Source organism: Hyla sarda, chromosome 8, assembly GCF_029499605.1.
Source record: "Hyla sarda isolate aHylSar1 chromosome 8, aHylSar1.hap1, whole genome shotgun sequence".
Classification (NCBI taxonomy): domain Eukaryota; kingdom Metazoa; phylum Chordata; class Amphibia; order Anura; family Hylidae; genus Hyla; species Hyla sarda.
Window position 1 is genome coordinate 54,212,386 of NC_079196.1, and position 20,042 is coordinate 54,232,427.

A 20,042-nucleotide genomic window follows, 5' to 3' on the forward strand; every position below is an offset into this window, starting at 1 on the left:
TTCAGCGGAGTACCCCTTTAACAAGGGGACCTGAGGAATAGTACAGAAAAGATTTTCCAGAATTTATATTTCATGAAAAATAAAAGTATTTTCTAACATAATAGATCCTAGGTCAATCTATGTATAGATGTGTGTTATATCTGCAAGATATTTTCTATAGTAACTATAGGGCTTTTTCTTTTCTTGTTTTCCTGTCTTTTTTAGTTTAACATTTTTATTAAATTATCCCCTAGTTTTATTAAAGTTCACTTACATGCACTGGTCGCTTTCAAATCCATCACTTACTTGCATTTACTTTGTCAGAAATTATGCTTGGTGCCATTTATAGTGCTTCCGTATTAAGCATAACATTATTTGCCCAAATTAATTTTAATAGGTCTTAATGAATTGGGCATATTTATGATAACCGCACATCTGCATATGATTAGCATAATATTTTCTGTAATCTCTGTTTAACACTATGCTTTTACCATGGCGCCGTTAACCCTTGCTGGTCCTGTATCCTTTTCTGAGCTTGTAACAATGAGCAGACTAACAAACCTCTTTAATATCTTTGTTGCTTGTGTAACCAGCATGCAGGCCTTCACAGGATGTCATAGATATTATTGTTTTTTACCTAAAAAAGAAGAAAAAAAAATTCTAACGACATCACAAATGAAATGTTTTTGCAGCTTTGTTTAGAAGCGTTATTACCTTAATGACATGTGCAGGGTGTTGTATCATTACCTACATAGTAAGGTTATTGTTTCATATCTATCTGTCCTGCATACTTACCAACATTTGTATTCTATAGTGTATCTATATTTTGTTGTATATCCTAAAACGTACCAGTCAGATCCCACAAAAATAAATAAATAATATGTTTCTCAGTGCCTAATCCTTATCATGTACATTTAATTTTTATGCCTCTATCACCTATATTTATTATAAAAATCCTTCTTTTCATTTTCTCAAAGTGTTAGAAATCCTCTCAGGAAGGGGGCGTGTCCCTCCTTGTGGTGGTGGGAGGTGATTGGTGGGTCTGCTCATGCAGCCTTGTCCATGAGTCATCTCCTGTCCATGACTCAAGGACAAGCCTGATGCTGCTGCAGAACTGGTTCCAGTAGGTATGGGGACCCCTAGTGGTGGGATTTTCAGGAGCCGTTTTCTTTGTTAAACATTCAAAAAAAATTAAACAATCATATTACAAAAGGTCTTTAATTTTTCTCAGTAACAACATAAAAAAAAGTCTTTGGATCTGACAGTGCTCATTTAATCCCTGGCATATCTTAAAGGGGTACTCCGCCCCTAGACATCTTATCCCCTATCCAAATGGACCCCCGCGATCTCGGCTATGATACCCCAGACATCTGGTGAACAGAGCGAAGTTTGCTCCTTGCCGGATGACTGGCAATGCAGGGCAAAGGCTTGTGACGTCACGGTCACGCCCCGCTCACGATGTCACGGCCATGCCCCCTCCCATAGGCTTTCAATGAGGGGGCATGGCCGTGACATCACGAGCCTCTGGGCTCCAGTTCTGCACCTGGCGCTTTAAACAAATGCCAGGTGCAGCAGGGAGATCGTGGGGGTCCCCAGTGGCTGGACCCCTGTGAGCAGACATCTTATCCCCTATCCATTAAGATGTCTAGGGAAGGAGTACCCCTTTAAGGTCAGGCATGCCTCTACTATCAAATAAATACCCCATTAAGTGAAAAATAGCTTTAGCTCCACCTTTTTTTATTTGCAAGTATTTGTTCTTGATGGATAATATAGGTAAGTAATTGAGTAATATAAAGTAAAAAAAAAAACTTTAAATTTAGTTTGTGTTTAACATGGCCAGAATTTTCTCATTTTTATTTGTTCTTCAGTGAATGGAAAAGTTGTGTTAATTTAGGATACTCATGGGCTTTTTAAGTTTGGGATATTCTTTTAAGGATAGGTTGTCATGTTTTCTTTTGCCCCATGTTGGCACCTGTAAAAGAAAAAAAAAGGGATGCCAGCGCATGTCCCAACATGTTGCAGAATTTACTTGAGTTAAATGGTCAGAATGTTGTCATATTGTGTCCATGAGTTTGCGTGGGACTCAAAAGCATTGCACAAAAAAAAAAATTGGTAAATAAGCAGAACATAATCAGGAGATTTATCAAAACCTGTGCAGAGGAAAAGTTGACCAGTTCCCCATAGCAACCAATCAGATCGCTTTTTTTTTTTTTTAGAGTCCTTTTCAATCTGATTGGTTGCTATGTGCAACTGGTCAACTTTTCCTCTGCACGGGTTGTGATAAATCTTAAAATCAACCCATCTTTAAACACATACACCCTACAAAGAGAAAACACAAAAGTGGGGAAACACCAGATAATTACCCTAACAAAATGAAGCCCAAAGGTATAACATATATCAACCCTGCAACATATTATTGCGCCAAAGCAATCACAAGAAAATTATACCATACCTAATTGGGACATAATGAGGGTCCCCGGTGCACCCCACCATCACCTCGACAAGTGTTTTGACTCTTCATCAGGAGGTCTTCTGACATTATCTGGTGTTTCCCCATCCTTGTGTTTTCTCCTTGTAGGGTGTTTTGATTTTTAGTGGGAGGGCTATTCAACTGGTGCCATAAAGTTAAACAGATTTGTAAATGACTTCTATTAAAAATCTTTATCCTTCCAGCACTTGTTAGCGGCTGTATATTACAGAGAAAGTTGTTTTGTTTTTGGATTTCTTATTTTTTTTCTGTCCACAGTGCTCTCTGCTGACACCTCTGTCTGTATCAGGAACTGTCCAGAGCAGCATAGGTTTGCTATGGGGATTTGCTCCTGTTCTGGACAGTTCCTGATACGGACAGAGGTGTCAGCAGAGAGCACCATGGACAGAAAAAAAAAAAGAAATCCAAAAAGAAAAGAACTTTCTCTGTAGTATATAGCAGCTAATAAGTACTGGAAGGATAAAGATCTTTTTCATAGAAGTAATTTACAAATCTGTTTAACTTTCTGGCACCAGTTGAAAATAAAAAAAAAATTCCACCGGAGTACCCCTCTAAGGTCCGGCTTACAAGGCAACTTCAAATAATGTGCAATTTCTTTTATTCCTCCAATAAATGTTAGTTATTAATCACCTTAATTTTTGCCTTTTTGTAATTTTTTTTTTCTGGACTTGTTCATTTTGCTGCAGATCTGTTGTTAATTTTCAGCAAAAATTTGGCTGCCCCATACAATTTTAAATGAAATATTGTCTCAGAAAATTTGCAGCACTGGGGTCCTAGGTATTAAAAGAGTACTCCGGTAGAAAATATTTTTTTTCAAATCGGCTGGTGCCAGAAAGTTAAACAGATTTGTAAATTACTTCTTTTAATTCTTTATCCTTCCAGTACTTATCAGCTGTTGTATACTCCAGAGACAGTTGTGTAGTTCTTTCCAGTCTGACCACAGTGCTCTCTGCTGACACCTCTGTCCATGTCAGGAACTGTCCAGAGAAGGAGAGGTTTGCTATGGGGATTTGCTCCTACTCTGGACAGTTCCTGAGAGAGACAGAGGTGTCAGCAGAGAGCACTGTGATCAGACTGAAAAGAACAACTCAATTTTCTGTGGAGCATACAGCATCTGATAAGTACTGGAAGGATTAAGATTTTTAAATAGGAGTAAATTACAAATATGTTTAACTTTTTGGCACATGTTGATTTAAAAAAAATAGTTTTTCACTGGAGTATCCCTTTATGCAAAGAAAGGGAAATGTGCATGGAGTTAATGGCCCTTAATTACTAAGAGTGTTGTGTAGGTTTCTTTGTGGGTTTTAATTCCCTAAAATTTATTTTCCACGGTATTTGCTAAGGTTTCCCTACATTTTCCACTTTCCCTACATTTGCTTTTTTTTACACATGTTCTGATCTGTCTGGTTTTCCTCAACTCAAATCCACCACATTCTATGTGGAAACCTTAGTAAATATGTTGGCTTTTTGTGAAAATGTCGGGAACACGCCCCTTTTCAGAGAACACGCCCCTTTTCCCTAGCGGTCACGCCCCTTTTACGGGTTTTCTTAGCAAAATGGAGAGTTAGTTGGTTTTTTTTTCAATTCTGGCGCACACAGAATTTCTGGCGTAATGCGACAGAATCTGGCGCACAACCCGACAAAACATGTCGGGTTTGCAATAGTAAATCAGGGCCAATATGTTCTCCCTTTGTCTGTGCATGGGTGTTCTTAAAGGGGTTCTCCGGTGCTTACACATCTTATCCCCTATTCAAAGGATAGGGGATAAGATGCCTGATCGCGGGAGTCCCGCAGCTGGGGACCCCCGGGATCTTGCACGCGGCACCCCGTTTGTAATCAGTCCCCGGAGCGTGTTCCGGGTCTGATTACGGTCGACCGCAGGGTCGGCGGCGTGTGATGTCCCGTCTCCGCCCCCGTGTGACGTCACGCTGGGGCGGAGGCGTGACGTCACACGCCGCCGGCCCTGCGGTCGACCGTAATTAGACCCGGAGCGAACACGCTCCGGGGACGGATCTGATTACAAACAGGGTGCCGCGTGCATGAGCCCGGGGGTCCCCAGCTGCAGGACTCCCGCGATCAGGCATCTTATCCCCTATCCTTTGAAGGTACTCCAGTTCTCCTGCACTTCATAAGCATCCTGATAAATTTAAGGCGAATATGTAATCTGGAATGACACATTGTTTAAATCAAGTTTACATGTTGACCATATTTGTAAAAAATTTTGAAATTTTTTTTTCTTTCTAATTTTCCATTTTACTATCTATATATGTTGGTGACACCAATAGTTAGATAGGACAATAGATGATGCTCACAGCTCAGCCTCTTTATTCCTGTAGAATCACCCCTAAAAAGGTAACAAAGAATGTCCAGTAACGTTTCCAATTCCTGTGAATGCAGCGTTAAAGCTCTAAATGCTATTAAAAACAAGCAAGATGGCAGGCCTCATATAAATGCACCAAGAATAAATAATTAAATAAATAGAAACAGGTTGGAAAAAAAACAACATGTTTCAGTATCCGGCTCTAATCTGGAATAAAAAAAAATTAAAATGATGCATTCCCTTGAAGTGGCTTTAAAGGGGTACTAATGGGGATAGGATGTCTGATCGCGGGGTTTTGGAGGCAGTGGTTGTGACATCACGCCACATCCCCTCGTGATGTCACGCTACGCCCCCCACATTCATGTCTTTTCCAAAGTTTACTCACTATGACTTGCTTTAGGAGGAGCTTAGGAGTGTACTACATAAGATATATATGTATGTATTGGACTGTCTAAATGCAGGGACTTAAACAACTGGGACCTTCTGCAATCTCAAGACCAGGATGATCGAATGGTGTCTATATTGAGTGCACATACTAGACCACTACTCCATTCATTGTCTGTGGCAGTGTTTCCCAACCTGTGTGTGTCCAGCTGTTGCAAAACTACAACTCCCAGCATGCCCGGACAGCCAAAGGCTGTCCGGGTATGCTGGGAGTTTTAGTTTTGCAACAGCTGGAGTTACACTGGTTGATAAACACTGATCTATGGGACTCAGACATTGGATGGAGCGGTGGGGGCACTACTGAAAAGTCCTGTTATGTTGTTTGGACATTAACCTTGTACCATTAAGGGGTAATCCAGGATTCTTCCAAAAACAGCCCCATGCCGGTCCTCAAGTTGTGTGTGGTACTGCAGCTCAGTTCTATTAATGGGGTACTCCCCTTGAAAAAAAACAAAATTTAAATCAACTTGTGCCAGAAAGTTAAACAGACTTGTAAATTGCTTCTATTTAAAAATCTTAACCCTTCCAGTACTTAGCAGCTGCTGTATGTTCCAGAGGAAGTTCTTTTCTTTTTGAATTTCCTATCTGTCTGACCACAGTGTTCTCTGCTGACACCTCTGTCCATGTCAGGAACTGTCCAGAGCAGGAGAAAATCCCCATAACAAAACTATGGTGCTTCAGACAGTTCCTAAAATGGACAGAGGTGTCAGCAGCGAGCACTGTGGTCAGACAGAAAGGAAATTCAAAAAGAAAAGAACTTCCTGTGGAGTATATAGCAACTGATAAGTACTGAAAGGATTAAGATTTTTGTAATAGAAGTCATTTACAAATCTGTTTAACTTTCTGGCACCAGAGGATTTAAAAGCAATGTTTTCTAGGGGAGTACCCCTATAAAGTGAATAGAGCCAAGTTGTAATACCACGCACAACCTGAGGACCGGTGTTGTGTTGATTTTAGAAGAAATCGGGTCTGTTGTTAGTTTTTTTGTTTTTGTTTTTTAATCCTAAATAACCGCTTTAACTAACATTAAAGGGGTACTCCGCCCCTAGACATCTTATCCCCTATCCAAAGTATAGGGAATAAGTGTCGGATCGCCACAGTCCCGCTGCTGGGGAGCCCTGGGATCCCCGCTGCGGCACCCCGCTCTCATTACAGCACAGAGCGAGTTCGCTCTGTGCATAATGATGGGCAGTACAGGGGCCATAGCATCGTTATGTCATGGCTCTGCCCCTCGTGACGTCACGGCCCGCCCCTTTCAATACAAGTCTATGGGAGGGGGCGTGGTGGTCATCACGCCCCCTCCCATAGACTTGCATTAAGGGGACGGGCCGTGATGTCACGAGGAGCAGAGCCATGACGTCACGCTGCTCCGTCCCCCGTATTGCCCGTCATTACGTGCAGAGCGAACTCGCTCTGTGCTGTAATGAAAGCGGGTTGTCTCAGCGGGGATCCCGGGGCTCCCCAGCAGCGGGACCGCGGCGATCTGACATCTTATACCCTATCCTTTGGATAGGGGATAAGATGTCTAGGGGCGGAGTACTCCTTTAAAGGTGTGACTTTTATGCACTGGTTCTGGACATCTCTATTCTAATTTATTTTTATTTTTTTTGTTCTATAGCCGGATTGCCAAAGAGAACAATTTCACAGTCTGCCCTCAATTCATTGGTCATGGAATTGGTTCCTATTTTCATGGACACCCTGAAATTTGGCATCATGGTAAGTCATGTATACTATGCTATTAGAAACAATGTCATGCTGCATAGCCAGTCAACCCTGTATGGGATATTATACATAGTAGAAAGAAATCCTCACTTATACTCATCAATCCAAAGTGGAAGACGATATAGAACAGTGGTCGCCAAACAGTAAATTGGAACACACCAGTCAATCTCCTCCTAGTAGAGTCGGCATTACTGTGACTAATATCACTAAAATATTGGCCATCCTCAGCAGATCACATATGTCTGTTCTTGTTCTGCTGGCAGATCAAAGTAGATGGCACGCTAAAAAAAAAAAAAACGAAAAACTTTGGCCATGTTTTTAAATTCCTCTCCCATGATACACCTGTACAGCATAATGTCAGAAGGCATGAAACCATTCAGACTTTCGAGCGCCGGAATGTATGGAATCCTGGCTTGAAACCAAGACAAAATACTCTCTGCAAACATTCGCAGAGAGGTTTAACATGTAATTCAAGCTAACATTTAATGTACCTTTCCCCTTTAAGTGTTTGAAAGAAAATATGTGTATTGTGCTACCTTTTCCATTCACCTTTCCCATGCATAACAATGACCACATTGTACGAATGACAGCACCGTATGTCTGTCTTAGGTATTTGTGTTGGCAGCAAGAAACCGAAAAATCCTCAAAGGAGATCAGTATTTCAGATGTTAAAAATTTCATTCAAATACAATATGAAGTAGACAATGCGACCCGGATTCTGGTCTGTGCATACAGAACCCCAAGCTGTAGTACACCGTGCATTAGGTGACTGATAAAATGGACTGATCCCTTCTATTATTGCAATTGGATCAGAATAGCATTGTCAGGTTTTCATTACCTCTCATATATCTATATATATATATATATATATATATATATATATATATTGCTGCCAACTCTCTATTCACATCTGTGTTCATTGTAAAACTCCCCTCCTCTCATTCAAGGCTTAAAGGGGTTATCCAGAAAAAAACTTTTTTATATATATCAACTGGCTCCCAAAAGTTAAACAGATTTGTATATTACTTCTATTAAAAAATCTTAATCCTTTCAGTACTTATGAGCTTCTGAAGTTAAGGTTGTTCTTTTCTGTCTAAGTGCTCTCTGATGACACGTGTCTCAGGAACCGCCCAGTTTAGAAGCAAATTCCCATAGAAAACCTCTTCTAAACTGGGCGGTTCCCGAGACACGTGTCATCAGAGATTACTTAGACAGAAAAGAACAACCTTAACTTCAGAAGCTCATAAGTACTGAAAGGATTAAGATTTTTTTAATAGAAGTAATTTACAAATCTGTTTAACTTTCTGGAGCCAGTTGATATATAAAAAAAAGTTTTTTCCTGGATAACCCCTTTAACATCCTTCTGCCGGCACTTATTGCTCTAATCTTTTACTGTACACTTGTGTTATCTCCAGCGTTCGTTTAGCTAGGCCACTCTCCTACATGACCTGGATCTTTTCATTATGGCTTCTTACGCTCTACTGTGACCTGCAGTCTGTTCATCAGAACAGGGGCTGGTGGGACAGAGGCATCAAAAAAAGAATAGTACAGTACTTCCTACGATTATTCTCCATTGGTGGAATGTCATCTGGAATTGAAATCTGTTTAGTATATGCTGCCCTGCAAATCTACTAGGTAAAATGCGGCTGTTTCTCCACGGTCACATATCTGCAGCACTCGGTGTTCGTTTAGAACTGTCTGCTGCACCGGAGGATCGTGACGTCACGGCCATGCCTCATCAGGACGTCAGGATCACGCCCCCTCGATGCAAGTCTATGGGAGGGGGCATGGCGCTCGCCATGCCCCCTCCCATAGACTTGCATTGAGGGGCGTGATCGCGACGTCACAAGGGGGCGTGACCATGACGTCAGTGCCGCAGAAGAGATCGCGGGGGTCCCAGTGGCGGGACCCCTGTGATCAGACATCTTATCCCCTATCCTTTGGATAGGGAATAAGATGTCTAGGGGCGGAGTACCCGTTAAGGACAGAGTTATAGTTTCGCAGCAACAGGTTGGGAAACAATGACATACACCATGTTAGACATTTATTCCCTTGAGTGGTCTTCTACAGGCTGCGTTTTCTCATAGAAATCAGTTTGCATGACTTTGTCAGCGTGAGAAACTTTTTGTTTTTAGTTTTTTTGTTAGAAGAGTGCACATACCCTGAAAACGCTAAGTAAAGGGTGAGACCCCCCCCCCCCCCGCTCCATATTTGTTCTTCTCATATTGTGACATAGGCCTTGCCACATATACAGTTCACATTATGGTAGTGGCAAATAACTGCTTTCCGTAATATAAACGCATTCATGTCTTGCAGCTCGTATAAGTTTATCTTCCGTTAACACTGTGGACATCCTGTAAGAGAAAAGAAAGGAGACAAAGCCTTATATAAAAATACTCAGGCCCGAAGATCATGTATGTTAAAAAGAAATCGGATTTTTAAGACAACGGCCCTCATTCCCTAAGAGTGTAGGGTTGTCTTAGTTGTAGGTTTCATAATCCTTGTGTTGTTTTCCTTATTTATTTACTATTTTTGTGTTTGTGTGGGATTTTTGGCACAAATTTGGCGCCCGCTGGATTTTTTGCCGCACGCAGGGAAAACTTTTTATTCCAAATGAATTGTAAACACTTAGTACTGAGCAAAATCACTTTAGAAAAAGACAACAAATGCGAAGCCAGAAGTGAAAGGATTGTGTAACGTGGTTTTGTAGAGGTATTTTCAGACCATCTATTTGGCGGTCAGAAATTTTCCCCACAGCATTCTCATCTTTTAGTCGAAACCTTCATAAATATCTAGGTTTCTTATGCAAATTTGTTGCACGCCCATTTTGTCTGGTTTTATTTGATTTTAATTGGTTTTGTGGATTTTTTTTCAAAGGATTATGGTGGCGCAGATATGTTACAGACGGTGTGCACCAAAACCTCTTGGAAAGAGCTTAGTAAATGAGGGCCACTGTGTGCGTTCCGGTTCCAGTATGGTCTTGCAGGGTGCAACTTTCTACAGATTACTGCATAGATAATGACTAGGCATACAAATTACTACAGCGCTCCGCAATGCCGTCAAGAAAAGGGTTTGGACTATGAACAATGTTAATCACCTATCCACAAGATAGATGATAAATGTATGATCGCTGAGGCAGTGACTGCGCGTACCCCTATGGATTACGAGAATGGGGTCCCAAGTCTCCTGTTTGAATGGAGCAGCAGTCAAGTGTTCTTTGATCCCAAAGAGAAACAGAGTACAACACTCTGCGCCATTCAGATGGGAAACTCTGGACCCGGTTTTCATGATCAGTGGATGTTCCAGCGGTTGGACTCACAGAGATCATACATTATTCACCTTTCCGGCAGATAGGTGATAAATATTGTTTGCAGGACCGGTGCAAGGATTTTTTCCACCCTAGGTTAAAGCTAATTTTGCCGCCCCTTGACCCCGCCCATTGGCTCCACCCTTTGACACACCCACCTTACTACTGGGGTGACACACTGTAGCAAACCTCTTCATGGAGCAGATGTATGGAGGTGCGCGCAATGTCAGGACCTGCCTGTCTGGCCTCAGAGGTGGCACTGCGCTCCTCCAGAAGGCTAAAGAATGCAGATTATTATGGTACTGGGGGGAGGGGGGTGTTGAGATGTTAGTGCTGGCTGGGCGAATGCTTCAGATGAGCGGGTGCTTTGGATGCTGGCTAGCTACTAACTTTCTTGCAGCGGACGGAGTGGCATCCCCATCAAGAGGGCGCTCTAGGCGGCTGCCTATTTTGCCTATAGGCAGAACCGGCCCTGGTTGTTTGTGGTCCAACCCCTTTAAGAAGAAGTAGCCACAACTATGACTCTTAAAGGGGTATTCCAGGCAAAAACTTTTTTATATATATCAACTGGCTCCAGAAAGTTAAACAGATTTGTAAATTACTTCTATTAAAAAATCTTAATCCTTGCAATAGTTATTAGCTTCTGAAGTTTTCTGTCTAACTGCTCTATGATGATGTCATGTCCCGGGAGCTGTGCATGATGGGAAAATTTCCCCATAGGAACTGCACAGCTCCCGGGACATGAGTCATCATTGAGCAGTTAGACAGAAAACAACAACTCAACTTCAGAAGCTAATAACTATTGGAAGGATTAAGATTTTTTAATAGAAGTAATTTACAAATCTGTTCCCGAGCCAGTTGATATATAAAAAAAAGTTTTTGCCTGGAATACCCCTTTAACATCAGACCCTTGCTAAATAGCTACTTTAATTCTATCCAAACATTTTGTATCTTTGTAAATTTGCATTATTTTACATAAACAACTTATCGTAGAGTACAATGAAGGGAGTATTAGGATGTTACAGGGGTTATCCAGCTAAGAGTTATCCCCTATATCCTGACTCTCCCTGCTGAACGCTCTGGCCCCCACCTCACGAAACTACTCATCTCAGCAGTGATGGCCCGCTCAGCCAATCACCGGCCCCAATGGTGTCCAGGGGGAAAGGGGGGGAACAATAAAGTATAAACGGTATAACAAAGGAATGTCCAGCGCCTAGTGCGGTAAAACGACAGGTACTTTATTGTAGGATAAGCAGATACAAACTTGCATCAGGCAGAAGCCGACGCGTTTCGGACCGTTACAGGTCCTTAGTCATGCCACAACTAAGTACCTGTAACTGTCGGCTCCTGCGTCGGCTCCTGCCTGATGCAAGTTTGTATCCGCTGATCCTACAATAAAGTACCTGTTGTTTTACCGCACTTGGCGCTGGACATTCCTTTGTTATACCGTTGATCCGGTCCGGGACGCTGCTGGCTAGCCCGTGCACTGGTGCTGGAAACATGAGAGAGAGAGCTGTCCACACACAGTGTTGCTTCTCAGTATAAAGTATCAACACCTCCGGACTCAAGGCACCATAAGCTATATACGCTATATGTTTGAGGAGGCTACAGGTCCTCTTCCTGATATTATATTGCAAAAATACTGGAGTCAACCATTTTTGTCTACTAGCAGGGTAAATGGCAAAAAAATATTTTTAATAATAATAATTAAAAAACTACCTTGTTTGGCTGCTGATGCAAAAGAATTGTTTGGGGATTTTATATTTTTCAACTAAAATCTTGGTAAAATCAGCAGGATTCTGAGTTACAGAATGTTCCATCATAAAACTGAAGCTTTGATGTGTATGTAAAATAAGAGGATGACACTGATTTGTGATGATCATCCATACGTGCACGTACGGCCAGGCTCTTTGTGGCATCCCGAGCGACATGCCATAATGAAGATGCGGTGATGTAAATGAAATAGTGATGACATGTACGGTGAATTGATCAGTGGGAAGAGCATGATATGCATCTCAATTACAGTGCTTGTGGGGTTTTCTTAATTTAATAATGAGGAATATTATAGACTGTAGCCTTACGATGAAGGATTGGAGTTCTTATGTGTCTTCAAGTGTGAATCTCTGATCTACCATTACTCCTATGAGCCAGTATCCAAGAAGAAAGGCCTGAGCGTTCCCATTCTTTAGAAGACTTTCTAGTTGTTTAATAACTCAATTTCCTAGAAGCTGGTTACCAGTATAACCTACAGTAGGTGTACCCAGGCACTAAAGACGCCGTGCATCTTCCTGGTTTGGAAATACAGTGATACCCTCAACTTACAATGGCCTCAGGTTACAATATCTTCAACATACAATGGTCTTTTTTGGTCCATTGTAACATAGTTACATAGTTAGTACGGTCGAAAAAAGACATATGTCCATCAAGTTCAACCAGGGAATTAAGGGGTAGGGGTGTGGCGCGATATTGGGGAAGGGATGAGATTTTATATTTCTTCATAAGCATTAATCTTATTTTGTTCCAGGAATGTATCTAATCCTGTTTTAAAGCTGTTAATTGTTCCTGCTGTGACCAGTTCCTGAGGTAGACCGTTCCATAAATTCACAGTCCTCACGGTAAAGAAGGCGTGTCGCCCCTTGAGACTAAACTTTTTTTTCTCCAGACGGATGGAGTGCCCCCTCGTCCTTTGGGGGGGTTTAACCTGGAACAGTTTTTCTCCATATTTTTTGTATGGGCCATTAATATACTTATATACGTTTATCATATCCCCCCTTAAACGTCTCTTCTCAAGACTAAACAATTGTAACTCCTTTAATCGCTCCTCATAGCTAAGATGTTCCATGCCCCATATTAGTTTAGTCGCGCGTCTCTGCACCCTTTCCAACTCCGCAGTGTCCCTTTTATGGAAGCCTTTACCTGAAGCCATATACAACATACAATGTACAGACAGTCCAGATCTGTGAAACGTGTCAATGGCTGGAAGAACCGACCAATCACAGTGGGCATTCACTGGTAAAACACCTGTATTACTGAAGTGTATGCACTGACTGGTGTCTGGTAGCGCCCCCTACAGTGCAGGGAGGTATTACATGTTCTGTACTATTCTTTACCTGTTCCAGGGTTAGCTGCTCCTTTGGACACCAGGTGAGGGCGGCTCAACGTTACTTTTTTGGGACACTGGCCATCATTTTCTAAGAGTGTTGTGTAAGTTTCTTTGTGGGTTTTAATTCCCTACAATTTATTTTCCATGGTATTTACTAAGGTTTCCCTACATTTTCCACTTTCCCTACACTTTGTTTTTTTTATACATGCTCACATGCTCTGTCGGGTTTTCCTCACCTCAAATCCACCACATTTTATGTGGAAACCTTAGTAAATATGTTGGGTTTTTGTGAAAATGTCGGGATTATGCCCCTTTTCGGAGACCACGCCCCTTTTTCGGGTTTTCTGAGGAAAAAGGGAGAGTTAGGCAGGGTTTTTTCAATTCTGGGGCAAATTCTTACGACGCAGACAGAATTTCTGGCGCAATGTGACAGAATCAGGTGCACAACCCGACAAAACATGTCGGGTTTGCAATAGTAAATGAGGGCCACTGTGTAGTGTACAGGACAGGACAGCTCCTCTACTTTTTCCTATTTTTGGATGACATTTTGGGGGCTTTAGAACCAATTATCAGGTTTCCATAGGGTTATAATCTCAACTTACATAGATGTCAACATACAATGGTTGCCCTGGAACCAATTAAAATTGTAACGTGAGGGGCCGTTAAAAAGTCCATATCTAAGAGCTTATAAGCAGAATAGTCCTGTGGGTAAATTTTCTCCCTTTGTTTGTAATGTGAATGATGTTAAAGGAAAACTGTAGTGGTATATAACTTATCCCCTATCCGAAGCATAGTGGATAAGTTACATATCGTGGGGGGTCCCAGTGGTCGGACCCCCCGCGATATGTAACTTATCCACTATGCTTCAGATAGGGGATAAGATCTCTTGTACGGGGCCGCCAGCCGTCCCCATGAAGGGAGTGTTTCGTCCCCGCATGACGTGGCGGCTGACATGCCCCCTCCATGGATCACTATGGGATATATGGGGGGAGGCGCGTGTCAGCCACCGCATCATGCTGAGGATGGCCACGCCCCCTTCCTGCGGACGGCCGGGGCCCCATACAGGAGATTCCGGGGGGTCCCAGCAGTCGGACCCTATCCTTCGGATAGGGGATGAGTTATATACCACTACAATTTTCCTTAAAGGTTAAAGTTGACTTTGATCCAAGGAGGAGGCCTCGACTTGACCAAGTGGTTGAACAGGCTATAGATGACTCAATGTTAGGCATCTGAAAATGTAGCAAAGCACAAACCACCGCTGATCCAAGATTCTTTAGCGGAAAGTATGTGCACTGTTTAGTAGAACTATGATCAGATATTCTGGTTCTAGAGGTATTCAGCAGACTTCCGATCCCAGGTAAGTCAAGCAAGTCAATAATATTTCAAGTAAAGATTTACGTCTAGAAACCTTGTGACACGTTATAGAGATATGTCAGAAGATGTCATTGGTGAGAGTCTCGGTTGTACATTAAATTGTAAAACAAAGGGGCCCCTTCTTTTTCTGGCTTCAGAGTCTGTAACAAGAGTCCCCCCCCCCCTTATTTCAATATAGTTGTAATGCACATGCACTTCATCTGCACACATCACAATACTCAACTCAATGTCATTGATGGTAAGAGTGACGGACAGCGCGTGAATGCCACATGGTCAGCCCACATTTACCCTTGGACCTGCCGTTTGGGTATAAATATGTAAAACTATTCCCCCGGTTCCCTAGATATGACTTGGTAACACAGACTTGGTTTTGAGAGACTAAGCCTGTATTCAAGTGTGTTAATCCGATCTTAGATGACAGTGACACAAGGTTCGGAGTGGTGCTCGTAAGACTCACAGAAATGAAACGTTGCCTGCTTCATGCATGGATTCAGTCCACTCAGAGAACTTGGCATCTGTATACAAATGGTTTCTATATAAAGCAACAAGCAATGCAAGGCACGGCTATAGCAAGGTTGTAATTATACAGAACTTTGAAACAATACAGATGTTTTTCGGTAGCAATAGTTTATCTTGCAAATTTGTATTGTAGAAAAAAAAAAAAGTTAATACCCAGACATACAAAGACAGAGATTATGGCAACTGCTCGTTTCATACCGGGATGGATCAGATCCATCAAAGCATGGATGGACTACACCAGTGATCTCCAAACTGTGGCTCTCCAGATGTTGCAAAACTACAACTCCCAGCATGCCCGGACAGCCGTTGGCTGTCCGGGCATGCTAGGAGTTGTAGTTTTGCTACATCTGGAGAGTCACAGTTTGGAGACCATTGGACAACACCATCCATTGTCTGCTGTGAGCATGTGACCCTCCAACCTGGACCATTTATGACTCGAAGAAGTTGCAAGATATAAAAAGTCTTACACATCATGTTATGTAAAATATTATCCGAGCTGCATGAACCGGGGACCCATTCTGTGTGGGGGAGGGGTCAACATTTTGAGCTTGTGGTGTAGGCTGTATCTTTTGTCCAGAGTTACTATTGGACAAAACTGTTTTACATCTTACATGACTTTTCTTAACATTAGCTATAAGTTTTAAGCACTTTCCTAATGTGTGTGGGATCAAAGGGTGGAGCTTCTGTGGAAGGGGTGTGGCCTCTATGAAAGGGGTGTGGTTGAATATGCACCTCTCTGGGCCAAATTTCTGTGGCAAAATCTTGGCACAGTTCAAGCCAACTAAGTTGAGACAATTTAGGAATGCAACAGATTTATTAAACAGTCTATGCCATGCATTCTTAAACTGTCCAATCTAAGTTTACGTTGTCTACCAATTACACAATTTTGGGAAATCGGGGCCATTAAAGGGGTACTCCGATGGAAAAAAAAAAATTTCAAATCAAGTGGTGCCAAATCTCAATCCTTCCAGTACTTATCATCTGCTGTATGCTCTATAGGAAGTTCTTTTCTTTTTGAATTTCCTTTCTGTCTGACCACAGTGCTCTTTGCTGACACCTCTGTCCATGTCAGGAACTGTCCAGAGTACAAGCAAATTCCCATAGGAGACCTCTCCTGCTTTGAACAGCTCCTGACATGGACAGAGGTGGCAGCAGAGAGCACTGTGATCAGACTGAAATGAACAACCCAACTTCCTCTGGAGCATAAAGCAGCTGCTAAGTACTGGAAGGATTAAGATTTTGAAATAGAAGTAATTTCCATTACATAATGTGCAAACACTGTAAATGTCATGTGGGGCTGGGAAGAGAGCTGCTCTAATATCGCCCACAACCAATGTCCCTGCCTACTTGACAATCTGGACAGTAAATAGTAATAGTGGAGAAAATAAAGACATTTGAAAGGTCTTTAAGCTGCTTAGTTGAGCGCCTTATCTATAAATATCTATAAAATTGAGATATTATTTATCAGTTTATCCTACACATGAGGCTACACTTTGAATAGTTTCAGTATCCACAGAATAGGGGATAAGTGTCTGATCACTGGGGGTCTGATCTTCCAGCTCTTCACCCGTCCTCAAAGCAGAGCAGCCCCCACCATCAGAGATGTACTGGAGCAATGGCCTGCTAAGCCAATAACCGGCTGAGAAGGGACCACCGTCCTGTGGATAGGGGATACGTGTAGTTCCGGACTACCCCTTTAACCTTTATACCAAAGGATAGGGCATAAGATGTCAGATCGTCGGGGTCCCGCTGCTGGGGACCCCCGGGATCTACCATGCAGCACCCACCTTAAGCGGCTTCCGGAACCGCTGGAGGTCCTTAGGCTGAGTCCATCTCGACCACGAGGACGGAGCAAAGTGACGTCACGGCTCCACCCCCGTGTGACATCACGCTTCGCCCCCTCAATGCAAGCCTATGGGAAGGGGCGTGACAGCTGTCACGCCCCTTCCCATAGGCTTGCATTGAGGGGGCGAAGCGTGACGTCACACAGGGGTGGAGCCGTGACGTCACTATTCTCCGTCCCCGAACACGCTCCGGGGATTGATTCTAACGGGGTGCGTCGTGGAAGATCACAGGGGTCCCCAGCGGCGGGACCCCCGCGAACAGGCATCTTATCCCCTATCCTTTGGATAGGCAATAAGATGTCTTAGCGCCGGAGTACCCCTTTAAAGAGAACCTGTGACAATCCCCCCCAAAAAAGGAAAAAAATGATTGCATTATCATGAAAAGGCTTAGTGTATCCGATCATACACCTTCATACATGCCCTTCTCTTCCTGAGATACAGTCATAGCCGTAAATATTGGCACCCCGGAAATTTTTCTAGAAAATTGTAGTATTTCTCACAGAAAAGGATTGCAGTAACACATGTTTTGCTATACACATGTTTATTCCCTTTGTGTGTATTGGAACTAAACCAAAAAAGGGAGGAAAAAAGCAAATTGGACACAATGTCACACCAAACTACAAAAATGGTCTGGACAGAATTATTGGCATTATTGGAAAAATAAGATTGTTTCAAGCTCACCTGGGGCAAGGAACAGGTGTGGGCAATGTAAAAATCACACCTGAAAGCAGGTGAAAGGAGAGAAGTTCACTTAGTCTTTGCATTGTTTGTCACACTAAGCATGGACAACAGAAAGAGGAGAGGACTGAGAAATTGTGGAAAAATATCAACAATCTCAAGGTTACAAGTCCATCTCCAGAGATCTAGATTTGCCTTTGTCCACAGTGCGCAACATTATCAAGAAGTTTGCAACCCATAGCACTGTAACTAATCTCCCTGGGCGTGGACGGGAGAGAAAAATTGATGAAAGGTGTCAATGCAGGATAGTCCAGATGACATGTAAATGAAATGAAACCCTATGGCAGGAGACCCAGGAGGACCCCACTGCTGACACAGAGACATAAAAAAGCAAGACTACATTTTGCCAAATTGAACTTGAGTAACCAAAATCCTTCTGGGAAAACGTCTTGTGGACAGATGAGACCAAGATAGAGCTTTTTGGTAAAGCACATCATTCTACTGTTTACCGAAAACGGAATGAGGCCTACAAAGAAAAGAACACAGTACCTACAGGGAAATATTGTGGAGGTTCAATGATGTTTTGGGGTTGTTTTGCTACCTCTGGCACTGGGTGCCTTGAATGTGTACAAGGCATCATGAAATCTGACGATTACCAATGGATTTTGGTTCGCAATGTAAATGTAAAGTGTCAGAAAGCTGGGTTTGCGTCCGAGATCTTGGTTCTTCCAGCAGGACAATGATCCCAAACATACGTCAAAAAGCACCCAGAAATTGAAGGCAACAAAGTGCTGGAGAGTTCTGAAGTGGCAGCAATGAGTCCAGATCTAAATCCCATTGAACACCTGTGGAGAGATCTTAAAATTGCTGTTGGGAAAAGGTGCCTTCCAATAAGAGAGACCTGGAGCAGTTTGCAAAGGAAGAGTGGTCCAACATTCCGGCTGAGAGGTGTAAGAAGCTTATTGATGGTTATAGGAAGAGACAGATTTCAGTTATTTCTTCCAAATGGTGTGCAACCAAATATTAAGTTGAGGGTGCCAATAATTTTGTCCAGACCATTTTTGGAGTTTGGTGACATTATGTCCAATTAGCTTTTTTTCCTCCCTTGTATGGTTTAATTCCAATACACACAAAGCGAATAATATTTCCACTTTCCTCCCTCCCACACATCAGCCACCCCACCCATTGAAACATAAATGAGCTGCATCCAGTCAAAAGACCTGTGGTTTTCAATCAGGGTGCCTACAGCTGTTGCATTAGTTGCAGATTGATCTCTCTCCCACCAAGCAATCGCTCCACCCATTGAAGCAGACAGGCTCCCTATCATCAGCTGACTAGTGAGTCAGGTCTCGGCCGCATTGCAACCTGGGAAAAATCTGAGACAACAGTCATTTTGTATGCTGTTAAAACTAAATATTGAGGTTAAAATAAGGTGAAACTAACTTTGCAGCCCCTGTAGCATAGCCAAATAAAAAATATCCTGGGCAGGCAGCTGAAGTTTTTACCCAGCTCTCTTGTCCTGATGACGTGAGAGCTGTGCGTCGGGAGAGCGCTCTGCACAGTGTAACTGAGCATGCGCCGGTACCTTGCTACACCTCTTTCTAAAGTCAGGAGTAGCAAGGGACCGGCGCATGTTCAGTTACACTGTGCAGAGCGCTCTCCCGACGCACAGCTCTCATGTCATCAGGATGTGAGAGCTGGGTAAAAACTTCAGCACATGCGCTCTGCAGACAGAGCGCTGTGCTCAGGGGGAAAATTAATATGCGAACAAGGGGGGGGCGGGCTAAGGCCCCTTCCTCCGGAACCCAAAGCAAGGCTGCCGGCGGGGGACTCACCTTCAGTGCGCAAATGAAGGCCAAAATTATGGAACTTTAGTGGACGACAACTCGGCGGCAAGAAAAAACCTAAAAAAGTAAGTGACCCGTGTATGGACTCCTGTTCACCCACACTATAACCCAATGTATTGGGTTTAGTGTGGGTGAACTGGCTGACAGTTTTCCTTTAAATCACTCTGAAATGCTTCCTGAGAGTTTAGTCTTCAGCTCTTATCTTTACTTTCCTGAACAATCTCCTTACCTAATTTAAGACCAGATCAAAGGTCAATTTTCCATTCAAATGTCCATAGCCTTTAATATTGTATATGCCAATTACAAATTATGTGTCTTGCATGGTGTGCCCATTTACACCAAATATGTAAGGCGAAAAGAAGAGTAAGGCTGGAATTCCACTGAGGTTTGTTTTTTTGCAAAAACATTGTAAAAAAT

The 20,042-nt window shown here is 42.7% G+C and overlaps 1 protein-coding gene across 7 annotated transcripts in view; it reads left to right on the plus strand.

Moving 5' to 3' along the window:
* METAP1D (methionyl aminopeptidase type 1D, mitochondrial) overlaps window positions 1–20,042 on the plus strand; it is a 179,843-nt gene that overhangs the window by 147,956 nt on the left and 11,845 nt on the right. For all 7 annotated transcript variants that reach the window (XM_056536115.1, XM_056536119.1, XM_056536118.1 and 4 more), the window contains one exon: window positions 6,850–6,947. In XM_056536115.1, the coding sequence (XP_056392090.1) occupies window positions 6,850–6,947 (98 nt within the window). The remainder of the gene's footprint in view (window positions 1–6,849; window positions 6,948–20,042) is intronic.